At 35.4% G+C, this 24,594-nt stretch overlaps 3 protein-coding genes and 1 long non-coding RNA gene across 6 annotated transcripts; 2 read left to right on the top strand and 2 right to left on the bottom strand.

Moving 5' to 3' along the window:
• Window positions 1-47: 47 nt before the first annotated feature.
• Window positions 48-11,937, top strand: LOC309490412. The gene is made up of 3 exons (XR_014202681.1): window positions 48-181; window positions 5,266-5,399; window positions 10,985-11,937. It is a non-coding gene; the product is annotated as an uncharacterized lncRNA (long non-coding RNA).
• tesmin (testis expressed metallothionein like protein) lies at window positions 6,127-14,209 on the bottom strand. The gene is made up of 12 exons (XM_082159558.1): window positions 13,897-14,209; window positions 12,910-13,305; window positions 12,677-12,775; window positions 12,497-12,586; window positions 11,597-11,768; window positions 11,031-11,140; window positions 10,199-10,269; window positions 10,026-10,085; window positions 9,730-9,832; window positions 9,486-9,623; window positions 9,282-9,400; window positions 6,127-6,643 (listed from the first exon to the last, which is right to left on the bottom strand). Exons 2-12 carry the CDS (start codon window positions 13,270-13,272, stop codon window positions 6,448-6,450), a joined length of 1,521 nt encoding a protein of 506 aa, XP_082015684.1. The 5' UTR covers window positions 13,273-13,305; window positions 13,897-14,209; the 3' UTR covers window positions 6,127-6,447.
• Window positions 14,210-14,332: 123 nt separating this feature from the next.
• Window positions 14,333-19,533, top strand: LOC309490408 (C-signal). Of its 2 annotated transcripts, none has more exons than XM_082159561.1 (6): window positions 14,333-14,547; window positions 14,634-14,685; window positions 15,229-15,416; window positions 15,565-15,720; window positions 15,832-15,975; window positions 16,144-16,175. In XM_082159561.1, the coding sequence occupies exons 1-5, from the start codon at window positions 14,401-14,403 to the stop codon at window positions 15,967-15,969; spliced, it is 681 nt and encodes a 226-aa protein (XP_082015687.1). In that variant the 5' UTR covers window positions 14,333-14,400; the 3' UTR covers window positions 15,970-15,975; window positions 16,144-16,175. The 2 variants fall into 2 exon arrangements, with proteins under 2 accessions (XP_082015687.1, XP_082015686.1); XM_082159560.1 differs by lacking the exon at window positions 16,144-16,175 and adding an exon at window positions 19,268-19,533 and having other exon boundaries at window positions 14,334-14,547; window positions 15,832-15,942.
• A 142-nt stretch (window positions 19,534-19,675) lies between these two features.
• On the bottom strand, window positions 19,676-24,222 carry gal (galanin/GMAP prepropeptide). 2 transcript variants are annotated; one of them, XM_082159562.1, is made up of 7 exons: window positions 24,117-24,222; window positions 23,948-24,028; window positions 23,066-23,120; window positions 22,562-22,633; window positions 20,751-20,837; window positions 20,454-20,525; window positions 19,676-19,847 (listed from the first exon to the last, which is right to left on the bottom strand). In XM_082159562.1, exons 2-7 carry the CDS (start codon window positions 24,026-24,028, stop codon window positions 19,786-19,788), a joined length of 429 nt encoding a protein of 142 aa, XP_082015688.1. In that variant the 5' UTR covers window positions 24,117-24,222; the 3' UTR covers window positions 19,676-19,785. The 2 variants fall into 2 exon arrangements, with proteins under 2 accessions (XP_082015688.1, XP_082015689.1); XM_082159563.1 differs by lacking the exon at window positions 22,562-22,633.
• Between the last annotated feature and the right edge of the window lie 372 nt (window positions 24,223-24,594).

Here is a 24,594-nt window from a genome sequence, read left to right as displayed (position 1 = left end):
GTGATAAGCTCGGTCTATTTAATTGGCTGTCCCGCTCCAGTCAAGATGGAGAGTGTTTTCGTGCCTGCAGTCAGATGGATGAAACCTGCGAGATGTCTTAAAATGTAAGGTCTTCTCTACGGTGCTCTAAAACGGAAGAACTGAACCACAGAAGTTAGAAGGCAAAAATGCAGTCTGTTTCGTACGTATTTTTCTGCTTTTTTGCATGCTTCTTGTTATCTATAAATAACAAGATTTACAATATCTTTTGATTTCCATTTGTATCCCAATTTTCACTTTGTTTACTTACATTTCAGTGTTATATTGTATTTATGTAGGCTTTTGTATTGCAACAAAAATAACTAAACTTACTACAATACTAATAGTAGGCTATAATAATCCATGTCCTCCTTGCTCTCAGTAAATGGATCCATTTCAAACCTGCATTTCAAAATGTAGGCTATATGCAACTCATAAAACACTTAAGTACTGTTGAAAAACATGTTCAGAACTTATTAACCTTGGATATAACCAGTCATTCTGCCTCGCCAATAATGTACCAGAAGATGGAGCTATATTATTTTTATTCAGCAAGGATTGGCCCATTAAATTGACGAATTATTACAAATAAAATCTGTTCTTTTTAACGTTCTGTTCACCAAAGAATCCAAAAACTACCTTTAATCAGCTATTTTTTTACATTACGCACGTGTTTCTTGAGCACCAAATCTGCACAAATGCTTTCTGGAGAATGTTTGTGACAAGATTGAAAATTCAGCTCTGCCCTCATGAAAGTTACGGTTTAGAATATAGTCCTAATACAGTAAAAAAATAAATAATAATAAAAAAAAGTTGTTTGAAATTGTAATAATATTTCACAATATACTGTTTTTAATTATGATTATTTTATTAAATAAATGCTGCCATCTTACCGACCCCCAACCTTGGTGCGTTCAAGTCTCCTGGGAAGTTCGTATTTACGAGATGGTAAGTCGTGTTTATGACGTCATATGGCGGTTTCCCTTCTCTAATGCTGGGTACACACCAAAAGATTTTTTACATCTTATAAGATTTTCAAAATGTGACAGACCACAAACATGAGGACAAAAAATCCTAGATTTAAGCGTTTTGCTCCTATAGTGTGTGGTGTGCCATGATGTGACAAAGACAGCACACCACACACAAACAGATTTTCAACCGACTATGAACACAGGAAATCTCGCAAAATATCGTGAGACTTCAGAATAAGCATGACGGACGATATGCAGTAAGAAATTGCGATAGTGTTTGGAATGATTTTCACAGAAAATTCACGTGAAAAAAACATTGTACCTACCATTATATATAACCTTTTATACAGAAATATATTCATTCTTTATTGTCTTTATTTTTTCTTTATTGGATTTATTGTCTCTTTAGAAAAAGTTATTTAATCCCTCTAGTCTATAGAACCTCACTGAACCCTTAACACTCAGCTTTTTTTTTTTTAATCTTTTTTTTTAATTGATTTTAAGAATTATACAATTACAGTCAGGGGGGTACCAAAGAGTAAAGCCGATAAACAAACATAAAAAGACATATACATTAACAGTGACAAACTTAAAAGTTAAACAAAAATTTGAAAATATTTACAGATTGAAACGCACTTTGCAGCTTTCTTATTTTTCAAACCCAATATTGTGTTTAGGTATTGTAAAATTTCTGCTCTTAAAATGAAAAACAAAGGCTTGTTTCCTCGAAATTTACACTTATGAATACTAAATCTTAACATTAAGCTTCCTGCAAGTGTGTGTGTGTGTGTGTGTGAGAGAGAGAATGACCGTGTATTCCATCATCTCGCTTTCTGATTGGATATTGTTTCGTTTCACGTGATAATCTCCAGAGCGTGCGCGTGTTTGTCCTCGGAGTTCCCCCCACACATCAGGATTTCTGATCGTAAATATTAAACATGTTTAATATTTACGATTCGCGATCGGAGCGGCTCCGACGTTCTTCCGAGCAGGTTCGGACACTCTTAACACACCTCACACCAAGGGAAAATCTGATAAAATAATCTGTTAAACCATCAAGATAATCGGGACATAGCTAGGATTGTCGGAAGGGGAGAAATCGGCCCAAAATCAGCCCGATTATCTTTTGGTGTGTACCCAGCATTAGCAAACTACACAAAAATACAGCAATGTTTACAACAAGCTTTAAACTCTACTTCTAGAAAATGAAGAACAACGAATTTGTGTCAGGTTTGCTTTTTTATGGTTTTAAATAATTTATGAAGCCACTGTAAACTTTTTAGTTAGGCTGTAGCCTATTGTTATGTAGCCTTATTACAATGCTATTATATATTGTGCAGGCAATTAGCTTATTTTATTGTAAATAAAAAAAGCCTTACCATGTCACAAATACCTAGCCTACACTCTAATAAAAATCTGGGTTATTTGGCAACCTAGCACCTGGGTAAAAATAGTTTTATTTTTTAAATGACCCAACAGCATAAAAAAACAAAAACAGCCTTTTTCAGTTATTTCACATGGGTAAAAAATTATTTAAAAAAGAACCCAGCATTTTTTAGTGTGTAAATATTGTGGTATTCCACCGCTTCTCACTGACACACCCCCAACTCGTAAAGAACGGGGCTTTAAAGGAACACTCCACCGTTTTTTGAAATAGGGCTTATTCACTTTCTTTCCTACATTTAGATAGGTGGGCAAATGCATTTTTGTCTCAGTGCATGCATTGTTTTAGTTTGACAGGGTCGGCGCTAGCTTAGCTTAGCACAATGAATGGAATCCTTTGTTGCCAGCTAGCATGTCCTGAGTAAAAGTGATATAAAAAAATGTAAAAACCCACCTAATTACTTCTTGTGGCCTGCGTATTCACAACAAGTACAAATAGTGATGCAGATTAACACTAGGCGATTTCCTAGGCAGATATTGACTTATATATTAAGGACTATATTAGGGGGAAGCACAGGCGAAGCACTGCTACTTGGGCGTGATATCTCTGCGCCCAAGTAGCAGTGCTTCACCTGTGCTTCCCCCTAATATAGTCCCAAGTCAATATCTGCATAGGAAATCGTCTAGTGTTAATCTGCATCGCTATTTGTACTTGTTGTGAATACGCAGGCCACAAGAAGTAATTAGGTGGGTTTTAAAAAAAAAAATTATCACTTTTACTCAGGACATGCTAGCTGGCAACAAAGGATTCCATTCATTATGCTAAGCTAAGCTGGCGCCGACCCTGTCAAACTAAAACAATGCATGCACTGAGACAAAAATGCATTTGCCCACCTATCTAAATGTAGGAAAGAAGGTGAATAAGCCCTATTTCAAAAAACGGTGGAGTGTTCCTATAAGAAAATCCCGAGCTTCTCACTCGAGTTTGTAGTGGCGTTCGTAAATACGATCTTGACTTTCAGACATGACTTGAACGCACCACTGTGTATGGATAGCATTATATTGCCTAAAATATTACAATTTTAAAGATGAAAATCATAGTTGATAATGAAAATAAAGTGTACAAAGGAGTGAATTTTGATTGTCATAGTCTTTTGTAATACCCCTTTAACTGTCAGTTCTTAAATGACATCATCCTTCAGGAAGTGACATCATATTTGGTGGGAAAACAGCACAAACAAGACAAATTCTGATATTTTGATGCATTAGACTGCAACTTTAGCTGTTAACGCGCTTCCTGCAAGTTTTCCTGACAGTTTTAATAATCATGCTGTAATTGATAATGTTAACTTGCCTGTGCTTTAACAGACTATATATCTAAAAGTCTACACTTGTTGTGCAAATACTTAAATTACAACACAGGCATATTCAGAATGCTTTAATGCAAAGTTATGTGACCTCGAGAAAATGAAACTGGCTAAAGACTTGAAAATATCCACTTGTTTGCTTTGCAGTGCTTCAGTTTTAAATGAGATTAATAGGCTAAATTATTCTACACTGTTAAACAGAACACATATAGTGAGAGAATAGCTCCCATATAGTTTTTATTGAAGACTGAAGTGCATGTGAGGGCAGTGAAAGAAGCCATTGCTCTCCGAGTAGGCGTCACGTCTGGCTCACATGATATGATATATCCTTTGGCAACTGCTGGACTTTGGCTGCGATTCTGAGGTATCCAAGGTCATCTAAAGTACCCCAGCTGCCTTGGATTTATGTCTATATACACACAATGACTTCTGTTTATCAAGAAAAGTGCAACTAAAAGTGTAAAGAAACTGAAACAAATGCAGAAGCATAAAATAACCACAACTGGGGATATAATTCAACTTCAGTGTGAATGTTATTTATTTCATTTTATAAAACATGATTCTCACCACTGTCAGAACATTAAAAAGTGACTTAAAAAGTGTGACACTTCCTAAATATGAACTATCTTAAACAGCAGACAAAAAAAAAAAATTCTTTCCCCCCACATATTTGACATAAATAGATTTATTTTGAATCTTAAACATTACAAAATATGGCACACTGTACACAAACCCTTCACTCCAATTAATGGAGAACAAAGTTCTGTGTTGTGAACAATCCTGATTGTTTTCTTGCATTCAACGACTTCAGTTTCTGAAACCCTTGAAGAAAACACAACAGTCAAGTTTATTGAAAATTAAACAAATCAAGAGCTGTATATCTGCAGCAATCAGGAATTATTGATTCACACCTTTGAGAATTGCGTACCAGCTTTTCAACCCTGAATTTGAAATAATGTCATCAATGTCAGGGACAAACCGTCTTCCATCTGGAAAAAAGAAATGAAAATTCAATACAGCAAGAAATCAAAATCTGGCCACATATACTTAATTTCAAACGGAAGATCATCAGCTAAAACAAGCAGGCAGTCAATTTGATTACTCAAAGTGAATTAAAGAGGTCAGACAACACTCACGTTTTCCCTTTAGATACAGCATTGACTGTGGTCCCCAGTTCTTAGATAACGTGGTCTATTAAAAATACATTTGCAGCATATAAGTAAAAGAAACAGCATAAATAATTATAATGAAAACTCAAAAAACATACCTTTTTAATGCAATGACACTCTCTCACCAGTAAAAATATCACAACTGTGCATGTCCATAAAATCCACATTCTTGATATCTATAAAGAGAAAACAGATGAAACATTATCTTTTATTCTATGCTAATGTATGCACGTAAAAATACATGTATGTATATTTACCATTTTTGTTGGATCAAGAATTGTTTTTGATGAGAAGAACTAAACAAATCTGAACGGTCCAGTTCCCTACTCCTCTATTTATGTTCTTCTTTAACAACAGGACCCAAGGTTCGATACAACCCCCTGCGAGAGACATCACTTGCTTGTACCTTGTCCTATCATGGGAACGCTTTCTACATTAACCTGCACAAATGCTTGACGTCAAGAGTGTCTCCTATAATGAAAATCAATACGGTGAGGTTTTCCTTAAAGCTGTGTCTCTAAAATTCTGCACATGAGAAAAACACTCATGTTTTTCTTAAGAGTGTCTCAACCTTGAATCCGAAATGGCTTGAATGAGTTGCTTGCGTGAAAGGTGACGTAAAAATGACCTTTTTATTAATCAAAGTGAGTATAAGCCTGGCAGATTCGGGTAGGTGATAAAAATGAGAAAATAAGCAAGATTTTTAACAAAACATCAGGATGTCAATCAATTTAGTCACTGATGCATAAACGCTGTGAAAGCTCCAGTACATAAACACAACTGCAAATGACAAAATTAAAATGCCAATAAAAATTTTAATGCACGGAAATGACTGCTCATACAACCTGACAGAACTTCCCTGACATGAGAAACCAGATAAAATTTCAGAACAGCAAAAAAACATTCCAGAACAAGCAACAATTAACGTGGAGAAACATGTAAACATTGCTTCTGGTTAAATGGTTTAAAAGCAAGTGTTTTTTTCTTTAGATGATATAAGGTATTCTCAACAAACTACAAAACAAATGGTGGGAATAAATGGAAACAAATACAAATAATAATTTACATATTTCTTTTTTTTTTTAATAAAAATGTCAATCATGCTTAAATAATATAGTTCAATATAAATAAAATGATCAATTAAAATCACACGAATATGAAGTGGAAATGGATATAAATGAATAAATAAACTGAAATAATATATAAACAATAGAAAAAAATATTAATTAACATGTAAATTTGCATATAAATATAAATAAAATGTTCAATTAAAATCAAGCAGATGTGATACGGTGGGAAATAAAGAAATAAATGGAAAAATATATATAAATAATAGTCATTTTTATAATGTTTAAATTACGCCATTTGTATTTAAATAAATAAATATAAATAAATAAATAAAATATGCTATTAAAGTCATGAGGATGTGAGTTTTAAAGCATCTCTCAACATTTAAAGGAAACAAAAACAGAAACACTTGTTGGTAACCATTTTAAATCACATCTGGATCGATCACAACACCGAGCGCTTGTTCCCGAGCTACACATTGAATTGCACGTTGGTGGATTTGAATATCGATCGGACGATCTGCGTCAGGCACTGGCCGAACTCCTCCAAAATCATTCTCTCAGCGTGAGCTGAAGTGTACCCTTCCTTCTCTGCCTCTTCAGCATGGGCGAGGAGACAGCCGCATGTGGCTTCCACTACATCAGGCGTGATGCACGCCAGAGGACACCTATCAACAGAGACACCCTCGGTGACTGGAGGAATAACAAAACCCTACTGCTCTCATTTACTTCCTTTTGAAAAACAACCAACAAAGCATGACAGAAGCAACAGCCTTTAATCTCAATCTCGTTGGACTAGTTACCAGTGATGCCATAAATGTAGATATATATTTATAGGACATACACTGACCTGCCACTTTCTTAGGTACACCTGTTCAACTGCTTGTTAATGCAAATATCTAATCAGCCAATCACATGGCAGCAACTCAATGCATTTAGACATGGAGACATGGTCAAGACGATCTGCTGAAGTTCCAACTGAGCATCAGAATGGGGAAGAAAGGTGATTAAAGTGACTTTAAATGTGCCATGGTTGTTGGTACCAGACCGACTGATCTGAGTATTTCTGAAACTCAGCCATTTTCACGCTCAGCCATCACTAGGGAGAAATTATCCAGTGAGTGGCAGTTCTGTTTGGCTAAATTCTTTGTTGATGCCAGAGGTCAGAGACTGGTTGAAGCTGATTGAAAGGTAACAGTAACTCAAATAACCACTTGTTACAACCGAGGTCTGCAGAAGAGCATCTCTGAACGCACAACATGTCGAACCTTGAAGCAGAGCTGGTGTGGTGCCTCTCCTGTCAGGAAACTAAGGCTACAATTCACACGGGATCACCAAAATTGAACAATAGAAGATTGGAAAAACATTGCCTGGTCTGATGAGTCTCGATTTCTGCTGAGACGTTCAGATGGTAGGGTCAGAATTTGGCGTGAACAGCATGAAAGCATGGATCCATCTGGCCTTGTATCAGCGGTTCAGGCTGCTGGTGGTGTAATGGTGTGGGGGGGATTTTATTGGCACACTTTGGGTCCCTTAGTATCAATTGAGCATTGTTTAAACATCTGAGTATTGTTGCTGACCATGTCCATCCCTTTATGACCACAGTGCATCGTCTTCTGATGGCCACTTCCAGCAGGATAACCCGCCATGTCACAAAATGTCCAATTATCGCAAGCTGGTTTCTTGAACCTGCTAATGAGTTCACTACACTCAAATATCCTCCATAGTCACCAGATCTCAATCCAGTAGAGCAGCCTTGGGATGTGGTGAAACGGAAGATTCGCATCATGGATGTGCAGCCGACAAACCTGCAGCAATTGTGTGATACTATCATGTCAATATGGACCAAAATCTCTGAGGAATGTTTCCAGCACTTTGTGGAATCTATGCCATGATGAATTAACCCTCTGATGGTCTATATTTATGTCTACACTCGTGTTTTTTGGGGTCTCCAGAGACCCCAGACAATAACATTTAATTTTGTAACAAGATAATAGTTTTTTTTTTTTACAAATGTAATTTTATTCTGTTTGTTAATGTTTTTACTCAACATTTGTGCAGTTTTTGGAGAATTTATGATATCTTTTAAATTTCTATAAATAAATAAATAAATATTTATTTAAATAAGCTTTTTACAAAAAAACAGCATATGATGTAAAATTCACTTTATAAAAGACCCAGATTTCTAACTTTCATTCATGGGGATAACATGGACCATTTTAAATGGTTTAATGTAACATTTATGCCCATTTTTTGGAAAATGCAGTTTTAAAATTAAAAAAATATCACTTTAACCACTAGATGGCCATAGAGCTCCACTATATGCTATTTGCTATTTGACTACCTGAAAGATATCTTTTCACAAGTTGGATTCAGTTGGATTCATATCTAAATATTATAAAATCACAATTATAACAAAAATAAAATATTTTTGTCAAAGTTTAGCATTTTTTTGTACTGAACCCCCCCCCCCATAATTTTGACAAATTATAGCCCTATAAATGTTCCTGTGTGTGTGTGTGTGTGTGCATGTGTGTGTGTGTGTGTGTGTGCGTGTGTGTGTGAGTGTGCACATTTTCAATGTGTCAGTGTCACCAATTTATTTTTGTGGTGGTACTGCATTTTGGATGATTTTATTTGACAAATGATAAGAGAACAGTTTTTATAGTCTCAAAAATGTATTCCTCTATATGTGTGTGTGTGTGTGTGTGTGTGTGCGCGTGTTGTGAGCAAAATAATTTAGCATTGTGGATGTTTTTTGCATTGGTGGAAGTGTGCCACTTTATTTGTGCCATTTCTGTCGATGTGTTCTGCGTTGTTTCTGATTTTGATGATGAATTTTGTATATTTTGATTGCGGGGTCTCCAGAGACCCCGAAGACCACGAGTGTCACAATTTTTGTCACGCTAACATAAAAACAGATATCATTCCAATTTAATATTTTTTTTTGTAGATCTAGAAAGTGTGAAAAGCCGTAGAAGGTTTCATACCATTTGGACAAAGGGAACATTTTTTTTAATTTGAGCAAAAGTCATTTGGGGTCAAAAAGACCCCGTAAACCATCAGAGGGTTAAAGCAGTTCTGAAGGCAAAAGGGGTCCAACATGGAACAAGCAAGGTGTACCTATTACAGTAGCCAGTGTATGTGTGTGTGTATATATATATATATATACACATCTAGTCTGCTCATTTTTGAAAATATAAGGCTACAATTCCTGTTTTTTCTTTTTTTCATGAGAAAAGATATTTAAAAAAAAAAACACTGAAAAGTTTTTATGGTTCAGTATTATAATGGACTCATATGTACCTGGTCGGGTTGTAGATGATGGAGTCAGGCCTGTCCCGGTCTGATCTCTTCTTCAAAGGGCTTTCCTCATAGTTTCGGCAGCCCACACACTTACAGGTGGATGTGCACATGATTTTGGCCTGTGTGGAATTGCAGTGTAGAGTGTCTCCAAAACAATCACACTACTGAATATAATATAAGATCAGCCAAAACATCCCAGCTTACCTCATAACACTCACAGTAGTTCTTCAGGCAGCCTGAACGCTTGCAGTTGCAGCCTTTTGTGTGACGTCCCTTTACATTCCCCTGCTTCTTACTGCCAATCTTAGGCCGAAAAGCCACTGGATTCCTCTCCAGACAGGTCTTAGGAGCAATAAAATGCAAAATATAATGAGGTTACAAGTGGCATCTAATCAAAGAAACACATTAGAGTTGGTATGTTGTAAGAGGTTATTGCTATGTGGTTCACCTTTATAGCCTGGGATCTCTCTACATCATGCTCAGTATTATTGAAGCAGTTTATGCATTTGCAGTTGTTGCAGACCTCTCCGTTCGCAAAACATTCACAATAACTGTCAGAGAAATTATTTGGTCATTTGGAGCTGATTTTACATAGTATTTTACATAGTCATCATGACCAAAGCAAGTATAAAACAGATCATTGTGTTAAATAAAGACACTGTTGGGTAATACAACCAAGAATCAGTTGAGGTCACATTTGACCAAACAAGAAGCTAAAAAAAACTACAACATGAAAATACTTACAGTTTCAGACACTGAGATTTTGTACAGTTGCAGGGCCTCTTTGATTTTTCCCACTTCACACTAATAAACAAAGAACAGTTATGCCATAGTTGAGACTAAAAGGGATAAAAGGGATAGGTCTGTTTTTAGGAATAAACATGAGATGTGAGGTTTTACAGTAATAACACATGTACCGTCCACGTCCTGTAGTGTGACCCTCCTCTTCCTGTTCTACAGTCGCAGTAGGGCAAAGCGTCTGATGCAGCTAAAACAAAAAAGTTAAAATATATATTTTTTAAATGTAATTCCTTTTAAATTAATTTTAACTATATTTGCACTTTTATTTATTTATTTTGTATTTAGACAAATACAACCATACAATACGCACATACCATACTTAGGAAACCTAAGAAGAAATGTCCTGGCCATATTTTACCCCAAAATCAAAATAATTTTTTTTATAAATAAAATTATGTAAATTTAGGACCATTAAGATTGGAGGCATTATTTTCATGAAAATTCTGCAAATTCCCATTTCTAAAATATATTAAAAAAATACTTTCTCATTAATTTAATGAGAAACACTAATAATTAATTAAATTGTAAAGTACAGTGGATGTATACATCATAGAAGCATGATATAAAAGTTGATTTTAATTTAAGCAAGTTTATTTTCATTACTGTATTATTAATGTCACAATGAGAAAATATATTAATAGTGTTAAAAGTTGTTTTAATTTTAAGCAAAATGTAATTTTCTTTTAATTTTTAGGTAAAGTGTGACAAACAATTACTCATTATGTATGTATAGGCCTTTAACTTTAATGCATTTGGCAGACGCTTTTATCCAAAGCGACTTGCATTGCATTTCAAGGTACACATTTTACATTCTTATCAGTTCTTGCTGTCCCTGCTTTCCAACGCTCTACTGTTTGAGCTGCAGGAAACCTTTACATAATTATGTGTTATATTTACTCCAGGTTTCAAATGAGACTGGCTGAAAATGCTGTTTGCCTTCAACGCTACCTGTGAAGCATAAGGTCCTGGCGTGAGGTTGAACGTCACACCTGCAGATGTCGTGTGGGTCTGAGGCAGCCCAGTGAACACAGTCTTCTCTGAACGTCTGGCATCTGACGCTGGACAGGACATTCAAATACTTCAACAATACATACAACTACTAAACTTGTAGTCCATTTTAAAATAAAAATTCCAAGCAATCTGAAAGGGGTCAGATCATAAGAAATAAAATTTCCATTAGCTTTAAAAATGCTTGAAGTCAGAAGTATGTCAGCATTAGAACGGAACAGTAAATGCTGTTATTCATTTTACATGCAAAGGGATTATTTAAATAGAAGACTGAAAGGCAAAGCAACAAAACAAGCCTGTTCGACTCCAAAGAGCATGGAGAGCATGGAAAATGGGCATGAAACTAAATTATGGCTTAATAGTTTTGGCACTAAAAAAAACCTTGAATGAGCATTATACATGTACCTCAAGGGAAAACATAAATGATACAAAAAATGCATTATATGACCTCTTTAAATCAATTAAAATATCTACATGTGTTATAATCATTGAGGTTTGAAGTTCACCTTGTCCATGAGGTAATTGGTCCTCAGTAGAGCAGCTCTGGACTGACAGCTTAGACAGAGAGAACTCTGTGTTGAGATCCGTCATCATAGAGTGAGGAATATGACCAGGACTGCAATGGTTCAACATGACGACCTGCCCTCCATCACACACGAACTGCATGGGCCGTAACATCTAAGAGAAGATGGCCTGTTTCAAGACTTTTCAAACGGCTTCATTTTCAGTTATCAAAGACCTCCAGTTTATTGGCGTAATCTGTCCTTGACACTCAAAAGAACATCAATTAAGTGGAGCAATCTAAATAAGCAACTATGTATTAAAAAACACTTATAAATGGCAAATATTTTATTATTGTACATTATTCTTTTTTTTGTGTGTGTATTTTGTCAAATCTACTTTAGAGAATAACAATATTTTTTATACACATTATTATTATAATGTTTGTAACAAGAGTAATAAATAATTTGGGCACCCCTGCATTAGAATTAAAGTTTGGGGTCAGACTTTTAATTTTTCAAATTTGTTTTAAAAGTCTCTTATGCTCACCAAGGCTGCATTTATTTGATACAGTATAAACCCTAATATATTCTTCTTTTTTTATATTTTAAAATGTAATTTTATTCCTATGATGCAAAGCTGAATTTCCAGCATCATTACTCACATAATAACTTGATTCAGAAATCATTAATGTAATATGCTGATTTGGTGCTCAAGAAACATTGAGGTTGAGAACCTTTCTCTTCAGAAAGTTGACTTACAAATGGCTAACTGGGATGTGGGAAATTATGTGAATTGTATTTATTTATTTTTTTAATGCACACTTCATGTTCATAAGCCCCATAAAACCTGCCAATTACAGCAATTACAAATATCTGTAAGAGAGCATTTGAGAGAGCTAATACCTGACAAATATTGGACGTCTGAACTGGAGGCTTCTCCCCCATCTCGTGCTGGTCGTGAGGTGACACAAGAAGACCATGTGGCTGATTTCTCTGAAAAAGTATAAATTAACTATCCATTAATTCCCTTTGAACCGAGCGTATGCTTCACATACACACAAACATCTTCAGACGGCACATTACATTAACGTGTCTGAATCCTTGGTGTGTAGAATAACCCTCCATACTGTAATCATCTGCACTTTCAGAGCTGATAGTATTGACGGATCGACAGATCTCTGCCTGTGAGATAAACAAACAAATGAGACAAGTTTTGCTTATTTAATGAGTTAGAGACATAACCTACTAACTGAAAATGCTTAAGGCATGAGATTTAGGATTTCACATAATAAATACGTCGATTTGTGCACACTCACTGATGACATGCCATAGTGAAAAGCCTCCTGGGATGGCCATGGGCTTCTAATGGAGCTGTATGGTTGGCCTAGTGCATGCTGATAATGGCTTGACGGAGCCAGCAAGTATTCAGAATAGGACGCCGAGCCAAAGTGGGCTACTGGAGGCAAAGGATCATATGTTAGCGGATGAAGAATCCTGTAGGTGGTGTAGTCGTCCTCCCGCAGGGATTCTTCCATCCTGGCGTATCCCGGTCCTGAATGCATCCCATGACTGAAGAGATTTGCCATTCTAGGACTTTCATGGGTGTGGTTTAGGGGGACCCGAGACCCGTCGGATAAGTATCTTCTGTAGCTCAACTCTTGCCCATCCAACTCATTCATTCTCCTGATATTATAGTGCTGATGTAGATGGCGCTGGAGTCACACAGACATAAAAGAGAGAAGCATATTTATCTACAATTTTATAAAACAGGTTTCGTTTTAATTTTAGTAAGTTTGTTATGTGCATTTGTCATTTTATTATTTTTTTATATTTGAAACATTTCATTTTCTAAATGTATTACTTGAACTTTTCTTTTTTAATTAAGTTTTAATAGTTTCATCTAAGATTTTTTTATTTCAATTATACTTATAACAATTTAGTTTTAGTTAACAACAGTAACACTGGTCCTTAATAAGTAACGTTAATGGAAAGTAAATATATTTTTTTTCTAAATAAGTTACTCTTCTGTAAACTTTTTTTTTTTTTTTTTACTCTTCTGTAAAATTTCATTGGCAACATATTTCATTTGTGTAAGGCATTCAACTGTTCGGCTTTAGTATAAAATATACACAGATAACCAAGTATTGTTAATTAGATGTTTGTTAGATTAGTTTATTTACTTTGACGTAACGTTAAACTTGTTAAGCTAGCGATTTAGCTTATCACTTCATCTGCGTTAACGTTAACGTTACCTCAAGATATTAATAAATTATAAAAATGTACAACCATTACGAGACACTTACCAGATAAATAAGTACGTATGGATTTTTTGACCGTTTAAAATAACAAAATTGACTTATATAAGACTATATAAGAGTTTATATATATTCGACGTTACAGATTCTGTAAAATAGCTCGAAGGTAAATACGCTCGCATTTGAGCTCACGCGCATTAACAGTAAAAAACCGCGAGAGGTCGCGCGCGCCTGTTTTTCACATAATTATATATATTTTTATTTTGTAATCGGCTAGTTAAACAGTACATTTAGGTGATTTAATGATATTTGTATAATATGAAACTTTTAAGTAAATTAGTAAATTAATCATAATATAAACATTAGTGAAGCGAGTTATTTGAATTTAGCGGCATCACCTTTTCCCGTCATTTCTAATGCATTAATTCACTAAAATCTGGTTAAATGTTTGGAGGGAGGACGCTTATGAAAGTAACCCCGCCTCCAGTTTGACATAAGTTGTGAAACCCTTTAAAGAGAGAGTGCGCGAGGAGTGCTCGCGACGTTTTGAAGATGATGATCAATTTCACGAAGTGTCACTCGGTGCTGATCACGGGCGCGAGCAGAGGGCTCGGACTGCAAATGGTCAGACAGCTGCTCGCTACCCCGGAAAGACCCAAAAAGATCATTGCAACCGCCCGGAATCCAGCAGCTGCAGAGGTAAGCTATCACAGTGCTCGACAGACAGCGAATATGCACAATAACAAGCTTGCTTAACGAGCGATTATGTTTGCTGTCATTGTCAGGAACTACAAGGGCTTGCCCAGTCTAATCCAGGCGTTCATGTTGTGCCTCTAGGTGAGTTACTGTCGGGTATCCAATCGTTTTAAAGCTAGATGAGGGACAGTTCGAGCTAGCGTAAACAGAATAGTTCAAGTGCTTTTGTTTTGTTTGAGAACGTCATGCATGTCAAATGAAGTTTAAATAAGTTGCAAGAAATGTATAATTTTTTATTTTTTTATTTTTTTTTACCAAGTTTTACAAAGCAGAAAGTGAACACAGTCACACACATAAAGCATAGTTTACAACTTGTTTATACAAGTAGGATGTCTACTTCCGGAATTCGCCCAAAATACTACTACTGGAGTGCAATTCTTATAACGTATATGTCCAGTAGGTGGAGACCAATGACAAGGATTCAAACAGTTCTGGGAATCATGGAAATATCAGTTTTTTTAGTTAACAATAACAACACTGGTTGTGAATAACAATGGAAAGTTCCACTGAGAATAAAACATTTTCTAGTTATGCTTCTGTGTACTTTTTCATCTGCTATATATTTATTTTGTGTGGTCCATTCTTTTTAATGAATTGGATCAAACCGGTTGTTATTTCTATCAGATGTCACCAGTGACACCAGTGTGGATGCAGCAGTGCAGGCAGTGGAATCTCTTGTGGGAGCTGATGGCTTGAACTGCTTAATTAATAATGCGGCGATTAACATCACCTCTGAACTGAACACCGTCACACGAGATGCCATGATGAAAACCTTTGAGAGTAACACAGTGGCTCCTCTTTTTGTGACCAAGGTAATATGGCTGGACCAATTACCAACCAAACACTGGCAACTTTAATCTATTTGCTAATACTTTTTAGAACTGCAATGATATATTTTTATTTATTTTTTTGTAGAAACTTCTTGTTCCTCTTTATTGAATTCCCTATGGTCTTTTCCAGGCTTTCCTGCCGCTGTTGAGAAGGGCGGCAGCTGAAGGCAGTAACATGGGAATCCACAGAGCCGCTGTGATCAATGTGTCATCTCTCCTGGGCTCCTGCCAGCTCAACTGGGGCGAAGGAGCGAGCTTCAAGAGTTATGCTTACAGGGCATCTAAGGTAAAACACCTGTTATTTGCTTTGTGGGGGAAATGATTCAGTTGCTGTCATATTATGAACTTGCATACTTTGATTTTTATTTATTTTTTAATCTTTTTTTTATATATATAGAGTGCATTGAATATGGTTACAAGGTGTTTGGCTATTGATCTGGAAGCTGATGGGATCTTGTGCGTCGCCCTTCACCCTGGTTGGGTGCGCACTGATATGGGCGGACCATTGGTGAGTATGAATGTGTTTTTCAGTTGATAAAATGTATCAATTTTTAGTGCTGTGTTTTTAAAATATATTAATCGATTCTCATTGTGATCAACTGATCTCGGTTCTTGAATCCCAATAATCAACCTTTTTGACTTTTTCACTTGCGTGAACAAAACTTACAATAAACATTATTTGTAGCGCAACTCTCATGCAGGGATGAAGTCAAAACCTGGAAGACTAATTTGCCAATGGTTCCCTTGAGATACTCCTATGGGTTTTGCCCATAATTCATAATTCTCTCTCTCTCTCTCTCTCTCTCTCTCTCTCTCTCTCTCTCTCTCTCTCTCTCTCTCTCTCTCTCTCTCTCTCTCTCTCTCTCTCTCTCTCTCTCTCTCTCTCTCTCTCTCTCTCTGTGTGTGTGTATATATATATATATATATATATATATATATATATATATATATATACACACATATACATATATATATATATATATATATATATATGTGTGTGTGTGTGTGTGTGTGTGTGTGTGTGTGTGTGTGTGTGTGTGTGTGTGTGTGTGTAAAATAAGGACTGTGGTTAACATAAGTTGACAATAATTGGATATTTTCTTCTACAACATAATTTACACACACCCATATAAAAAGCGCACATTTTGAAGCTGTTATGTTCATAAAAAATAAAATACAACATATGTTTCTAATAAATAACTACATAAGAACGGTTGGGCTGTGAATGTGTGTAATTTTTGTTGTAGAACAAAATGTCCTAGTATTGTCACCTTATGTTTACCACAGACTAGGATTGGGTATTGTTCGAATTTTAGCAATTCTGATTCTGCCTATCGATTCTGATTCTTATCGATTCCAATAAGGTAAAAAAAAAAAAAAAAAGATATAATTCACATTTATTCTAAGTCTTTTTGCCAAACATTTAGTTGCAACTGAATACCATGAACAAAAATCAATAGGCTAAAGAACACTTACACAAGGAAAGTTTGTCTATGGTTTAAAAATACAACAGCAAAAACAGCTAGCCTAGCTCATATGAATTTCAAGCATTATTAAAGGCAAGTAAACACTCAGTAATTAAAGGAGAACAAATAAACAAATTAAAAGTAGCACACATAAATACAACTGAAACAAACAGTGTTTTGAGATTCAGGAACAGAAACCGTAATCAAATGTAAAATAAGACGGCACTTTATAAATAAAGTATACATTACAAATATAGTTACAAAAGTTATTAAGTCAAGAGCAGCGAGTGAATTTTCTTTTTGTCTTTTGTCGTTTGATTTGCGTTAATCACACAGACGGCAGCTGGAATATTAGGCTGCTGTCACTTTAAGACCAAATGCACGGATTCAATATACTGTAGTTACACCTGTGTTTTCTTTCTCAACTGTTTATGTGTGTATTTGTCCATTCAAGTGCAATGAGATCTGAAAGAGAACAGTATTCAGTGTTTGCGCACTATGTGAGAGGAGTCTTTCTGTGAGCGTGCTTTGGATGTGTGAGCAGCACAGAAACCAGCATCGAATTAGTCTTCAGGTGTTTAACATCATCACTGCACTATTAAACAACAAAGGGCCTGTCCAAATACCCACACCTGCGGTCTTTGCACTTGACCACTTAAATCATGTATTTCCTGTCTTTGGCCCAAGGGTTCAAGTGGATCCTTCAAGACCTAGAATTTGATTCCCCGATGGGATAGTGTTTTAAAAAAACAAGCGTTTACAGAGCTTTATTTAGATTTTCAATACTTTGCATTTTAAAGGAACATGCTGACTTTTTGGGACTTTAGCTTATTCACTGTATCCCCCAGAGTTAGATAAGTCCATACATACCCTTTTCATCTCCGTGCATGCCGTAACTCTGTCTGACGCACCCACCCCGCAGAAGTAGCAGTGCTTCGCCTTCTGAGAATATAGTTCCCAGTATGTATACGGTTAGATGATGGCTGTGTCTCATGTGACCTTGTTATTTGTACAAATCACAACATGCAAATAGGAAAATGTTGGTGTTAGTTTGTCACTTATTGGGAGCGGTATGCTAGCTGGAGCCATTTACCTCCAGTCTTTGTGCTAAGCTAGGCTAGCGGTGGGTGCGTCAGACAGAGTTACGGCACACACGGAGATGAAAAGGGTATGTATGGACTTATCTAACTCTGGTGGATACGGTGAATAAGCTAAAGTCCCAAAAAGTCAGCGTGCTCCTTTAAAAGAAACGTCTGTTTAGTAGTCCCTATGTAACAGAAGCCACAACTTAAATTTGCAACTGCTTTTTAGTTTTTGTACAAAATACACATTCTCATCTTTGCACCAGCAACACATTGTTTTACTTCCTTATTATTTGTAATATCTAATTTAACTTGCAGTGGAATGTTTTCCTCGGCATCTCGAGTTCCTGAACATGATGCATCTTTACTACTTGTTATAACACGAAATAAACATGAATGAACATTAGAAGGCATGTTGAACGAATCAGTACAAGTTACTGAAATGTTTCAAGTCTCATGTTATTGTTAAAAGACAAACTTTTTAAACAATGTCACGTAACATTACATTTACCTCAGAAAAGCTTCAATGACCAAAGTTCCGTAGTTAAATAAATGAACTAGAAATGAGCATTTTGCAAAATGTATGCACTATATTACATATTCATTACTGCCACTGGTTGAATGTTTGATTTCAGAACAACATTATTATAAAACTGCCTTATGTGCAATTTAAATAAATGTATACAAATCAGTTGTTCATTTGAACAAGTTTAGATTTTTCCTTGAGAAGAATTGACATGTACTGTACCTGATATATGTGACCCTGGATCACAAAACCAGTCATAAGTCACACGGGTATATTTGTGGCAATAGCCAACAATACTTTGCATGGGTCAAAATTATAGATTTTTCTTTATGCCAAAAATCATTAGGATATTAAGTAAAGATCATGATCCATGGAGATATTTTGTAAATATATGAAAAAAATATTTTTGTGAGTGGATGCAGCAAAATCGCCAACAGAAATGGATAAGTTTAAAGGCGATTTTTCTCAATGTTTCGCACCCTCAGATTTTAAAATATTTAGTATCTCGGCCAAATGTCCTATCCTAACAAACCATACATCAATGGAAAGCTTATTTATTCAGCTTTCAGATAATATATAAATCTCAATAAATAAATAAAAATACCCATAAGACTGGTTTTGTGGTCCAGGGTCACATATATCCAATCAAACTGAATCGGAATTGTGAATCGGAATCAAATCGCAAGCTTGTCATTAAATTATGAAAATTGTGTCAATCCCTTTGACTACTTATTTGAACCCATTTTTTGCCATTTACAGGCACCTTTGAGTCCAGAGGAGAGCATATTATCCGTGTTGTCTGTCATTTCTGGATTCAAGGAGAAACATCACGGTGGATTTGTAGACTACACTGGAGAAAGCTTACCCTGGTGATCTCCATATTGTGTCACATTGTCCGAGTGCCAGATGACCACTGAGGAGCTTAAGACCTGCGGGATTAATTATTCATGCTTCCACCTGTGTGTCCCAACCAAGAAGTACAAATCTTTCTAAAATAAAAAAAGGTTTTTGCTACCTGTCTGAAATAGTCTGTCATGGTTTTTGCCTTTTCTATGAATATAAAAAATAAAATATAAGACAGAAAATAAGTTGAGTCAAATGCCATTTATGAGTTTTATTTTTTGAATCCATCCCTACATCAGTGATTCTGACAGATTAAAGGTACATGGTAAACTTGACATGTTAGCGCGTGGAGAAGACGTCGAACATTAATAGAGCCTCTGAGAGAGACGAGTGGGGTGGAGGTCAGGGTGTGTAAATGCTGGATTCCATCAAAATTAGGGTTGGCTTATCTCCTCTGATGTGAAAGAGGAAGGCAGACTGTCAAGAGCCCCAATTTCTGCAGGATGGAGTATGAAAAAAAAAAAGGGAAAATTAGAACAATTCACTTCCTTGCAGTCAAGATATATTAGATGAACAGTGTTTTTTTCAGAGATGTTATTCAGAACTGCACAGAAAGTTCAAGAGAACAGCATTTATAACATTAGAAATGTCTTTTCTGACACTTGACCAATTTAATGCATCCTTGCTAAACAAAAGTATTGATTACTTTAAAGAACTTTCTGGCCCTAAACTTCTGGTGTATATACAGTATGTATATGCATATAGTAGTGCTGTCAGATCGATTAATCTCATCTAACATAAAAGTTTTTGTTTATATATATGTATTACATTTATTTATATATATATGTGTGTGTGTGTGTGTGTATATATACACACAGACACACACATACAGTATATATAATACATACACACATATTATTATTAAGATTTATATATATATAAATGATAATCTTATTTAAAACTATAGTTCCTGCAATAATTTATGTATACTATCAGTGCTGTTTATTATGCAAAACCCTTTTCCCCAAAATCAGCACATAAAATATAAATCTATAGCGAAATCTCTCAAAAAAAAAAACCCAAAAAAACCAATTGCACTTACCTTTTAATCTGAGATAAGAAATAAAGTCTATGATGGTGTGGACAACCTCCTCATCTGATATCCTCAGAGCTCCTGAAGACCAGAAACAGTTATTACAAGATTTTATAAGGGTCATTATCATTTATTCTTTTAATTACAAAGCTTTGCTTCAACATCTGTGAACGTACATAATTAAAAGTTAATGATCATCTAAATGGATCGTTAAATACACTTCCTAGCCTTTAGAGACTAATAAACCATCCAGAAACTGATCTCAGCTAACCCAGGGCTTTTACACTGGCGGTGCATGTTTCTTACCGGTCTTGAAATCTTCTTCTATGGGCATTTCTCTCTTCCCCGCCAGCCCGTGCTTGTCACTTAGACTCCTGTGGCTGTCTATGGCATCTGATCACAAAGCACAACCACACATAATCACACTGATCATTTGAACAACCCGCTGAGAACCCGAGCCACCAGACCCTGACGCCACGGCTGATATTCATAGACCTGCCTGTGGCACACATATGTTCCTAATGCGACAAGTCATTATCCGAGGAATATCTTTTTTGTTGTTGTTGTTGTTGTTGTTGTTTTTGTTGTTTTTTGGGACAGATTGAGTAGAGCAACCTGCAGGACTTGAGTCATGGAATTGCTTTTTGTTGCAATGCGAAGCACACACTCACACCCTTGTGAAAAAGAAGTGCACTTAAATGTCTTGTAAATACACTACTTCATAATCTTAGAAGTATACTTTACTGTACTTGCATGTAATATAATATTACCTAAATAAAAGGCCACTGAAGTGTACTTAAATAGAGTCCACTATCACAGCTGTTTAAGTACACGTTTAAAAAGTGCGCTTTGTAATAATAATATCAAATTAAAAGTTGTACATTTATCATATTTCAATCATTTCTGTCGTGCTTTTTTTATTTGGTGTGTTGACTAAACACACTACAGTAATGTTCTTGATTATAATGTGTTAATCACTATTGCATTTAAAGTTAATACATTTTAAAAGTAATTACAAATGTGTTTAAATACATAACATGTTTTAGTATATTTTAGTTTAGCATAAATACTTGTCAGTAAACTTTAACCATATTTTAACAGAAAAATACATATAAAGATGTACTTAAGCTCTAAAAGCACTCATAAGTATATAATAAAAATCTAAACTATAACGCATATTAATTTAATTGCAAATAACATGCAATCAAGTGTCTGAAAACATTAATTTCAGTTTGCACTTGGTCATTATTTACTCACCGTCAAGTATGAATGTATTTCTTCTGATGAACACAAAAGAAGAACACACATAGTTTCTGGTTCCCATTGACTTCCATAGTATTTTCTTTTTCTATACTATGGAAGTCAATGGGGACCAGTAACTGTTTGGTTACCAACATTCTTAAAAATATCTTCTTTTGTGTTCAACAGAAGAAAAAAGGGTTAGTTTAGAACAACCTGATAGTAAGTAAATAATGACAAATTTAATTTTGGGGTGAACTATCCCTTAAGTTCAGATATTTGCATTTAATATAAATCTAAACAATGGTACATTTGAATTTAATTGCAAATAAAATGCAATCAAATGTCTGAAAACATTCAATTCAGTTCGCACTTAAGTATATACTTTTAAAGTATATTATTTCTGTAATACATATGCTAAAGTGTACTTCTTTTTCACAACGCCAGCAAATGCAAAAAGAGCAAAAATGACAGCAGAAGCTCACAGCAAGAGTGGAAAAGCAAAGGCGGAGAGTAAAGCAAAAGAAAGAGTGAAATCTCCCTTAATCGTCACCATTAATGCAAGAAAATGAGAGAAAATTATTGCTTATTCAAAAAGCAACCAGCAGCTAAATGGGTTAGTACTAATTCATATAAGACTAGCAGTTTGACAGTATTTGCATGAAGAACTTCATGCATTTATACACAAACCTCACATAAAATATGTATCTAAATTATATATACCAAACAGCATCCCAGCAATGGTTTCAAATCAAGATTTTTTTGTGATTCATGAATGGAACCATCACCAGCAATGCAAAACCGCAAATGGCACAGAGAGCAAAACATCACAGAGCAATTCCTCATCTGACTTCAACAACCTGCAGGAGCAATCTTACATTGACCAAGCAGATCTTCGCTCCCCCTTGTACTGGGAGAATCCTTAATCTGTATAAGATGATCAATACGACCTGAAACACAGGGAGCTTCTGTAACTGACCTACACAACATCAGCTCAACATCAGTGCACCCCAACACATTTCATCAAAGACGAACAGGAAACTAAACGGGTTTTAAAAAGTAGACCTGCACGCTCATAAGGAAAAAGAATGTATACATCAAAACAGCTCAGGTTTGAGGGACAAGATTACAGTTAATGTCAAGTTTAGGCTTACAACCATGCAGGGTTAGTAATTCATCATTTCCCTCTGATTTTAAGGATAAGTTATGGGTTGGGATAGGGTTAAGACTACATTTTTAGACAGTAATGTTGTTCCAGAATGTCTTACTTACTTGGCAGAATATTGGGTGACCACATAAATCATACGCAACTGTATTTCATAAACAGCTGGGGAAAGGTAAAGAGAGAAGACAGACAAAAAAAGATGTGTTGGAGAACTCACGAGGACCGAGGAGATACCCAGCACTGTTGAGGGTCCATCCTCTCTTCTCTTTTGCCTGTTTTATAGAATATAGAAATATATTTATATAAATACATTTAAATATAAAACCCCAATTACACAAATAATTGTTTTCTCTAGCAAAAAGTCCTTAATCATTTTAATATATTTTTTGTTTAAATCTGTCATCCAAACTAAAATCATAGAAATATCACACACTGTAAAAATAAATAAATACATTTGCTATACCTTACATTTTCAGGTACAATCAACTTGGATGTTTAAGTCATTTCCACTTAAATTACATTAAACTGATTTAATATTGTATAAGGTTGAAAATTGCTAATATTATTTTGATGAGGTAAAGCAATGTAAAAATATATGTTGTCATAACTTATTGATCATATACTTTTTTGTGTGTATTTTTAGCTTAAAACATACGTTTTTAGCCATTTACATTTACGTTTATGCTGTTATTTTTCTGACAAACCCAATGCCATGTCCCGTTATTACAACTTGTCCATGTATTGGAGCATGTTGTCACAAAGGTCAACGTAAGCTACAGTCTTTTTTTTTTTCTTTCTTTTTTTTAACGCAACAACAATGGAAATGTTTCTTTTTAATAGCGAATACATTTTTAAGGCATGTGTTTAAACAGAACTGACTTCAAGAAAAAGCCACCCTGAGAATGATTCACTCGAGTAAAAAAATTTAATAAAAATGTGACAACTTGCCCCGGTCTGCCCTGTAACAGTATTTCCCCAGGATCTTTCGAAATCACAGCAGTTTTCAACTTTTCCGCGAATTCTAATTTAACTTCCATTAAAACATACAGTATTAAATAATGAAAGAAACCATTTTGAATCAAAGTAGCCTAACTCTTACCGCAATCACCATTCCGAGTGTTTCCGAAAGAAAAGCACATACAATAAGAGACGCACAAACTCCAGCGACACACCTGTTCATCTGAAACAGCATTATTGAAGCGTTATGAAACATACAGAACGTGCATAACCAAACAAGCAAAAAGAAAACAGGGAGAACGAGAACTTACCCTGAGTTTCAGTTGGGTCTTTGGAGAGTAAAAACAGTAGGCTACTAGTAAAATAATTCCTGCTTCTTCCTTGCTCGTGGTGCTCTGATCCTCCTGGAATCGGAGGCTTTTATTGAAAGGGAATGTCTCACCTCTGACGTATTTACGTCAAAAGGTGAAAGCCAGTCTCTTCATCACTGACGACAGAGCAAGTTTCCAATCGAGTCCATGTCCATGAGATCATTTGATTATTGTAGCTATAAGTCACGGTTTTAGATGCCACTCAATGACCACTAGTGATATTATGGATTTTAGACATGTATCTAGTTTGACATTCCCAGCTCAGCATAGCTTCACACATTTTACAATAACAGAAATATTATTTTGCTTCACAGGTAATGTTTTTGTGGACCAATAAATACATTTTATATAGCCTATGGGTCAATGACTAATAATGATCTCCGAGATGATAAAATGGAGAAATCTTTTTAAAATCTAA

This window comes from Leuciscus leuciscus (assembly GCF_965113295.1).
Source record: "Leuciscus leuciscus genome assembly, chromosome: 25".
NCBI classification, from domain to species: domain Eukaryota; kingdom Metazoa; phylum Chordata; class Actinopteri; order Cypriniformes; family Leuciscidae; genus Leuciscus; species Leuciscus leuciscus.
Note: the sequence above shows the minus strand (reverse complement) of the source record. Positions and strands in the feature narration are given on the sequence as shown.

Coding starts and splice junctions, on each gene's coding strand:
- tesmin (XM_082159558.1), bottom strand. CDS start 13,272: ATGAATGAGTTGGATGGGCAAGAGTTGAGCTACAGAAGATACTTATCC. Junction 12,776..12,909: donor TTCACTATGGCATGTCATCA/GTGAGTGTGCAC, acceptor TTTATCTCACAG/GCAGAGATCTGTCGATCCGT. Junction 11,141..11,596: donor CCAATTACCTCATGGACAAG/GTGAACTTCAAA, acceptor TGTCCTGTCCAG/CGTCAGATGCCAGACGTTCA.
- LOC309490408 (XM_082159560.1), top strand. CDS start 14,401: ATGATGATCAATTTCACGAAGTGTCACTCGGTGCTGATCACGGGCGCG. Junction 14,548..14,633: donor GGAATCCAGCAGCTGCAGAG/GTAAGCTATCAC, acceptor TGTCATTGTCAG/GAACTACAAGGGCTTGCCCA. Junction 14,686..15,228: donor CGTTCATGTTGTGCCTCTAG/GTGAGTTACTGT, acceptor TATTTCTATCAG/ATGTCACCAGTGACACCAGT.
- gal (XM_082159562.1), bottom strand. CDS start 24,028: ATGAACAGGTGTGTCGCTGGAGTTTGTGCGTCTCTTATTGTATGTGCT. Junction 23,121..23,947: donor CACTCGGAATGGTGATTGCG/GTAAGAGTTAGG, acceptor TCTATAAAACAG/GCAAAAGAGAAGAGAGGATG. Junction 20,838..22,561: donor CGAAGATCTGCTTGGTCAAT/GTAAGATTGCTC, acceptor CTTTGTGATCAG/ATGCCATAGACAGCCACAGG.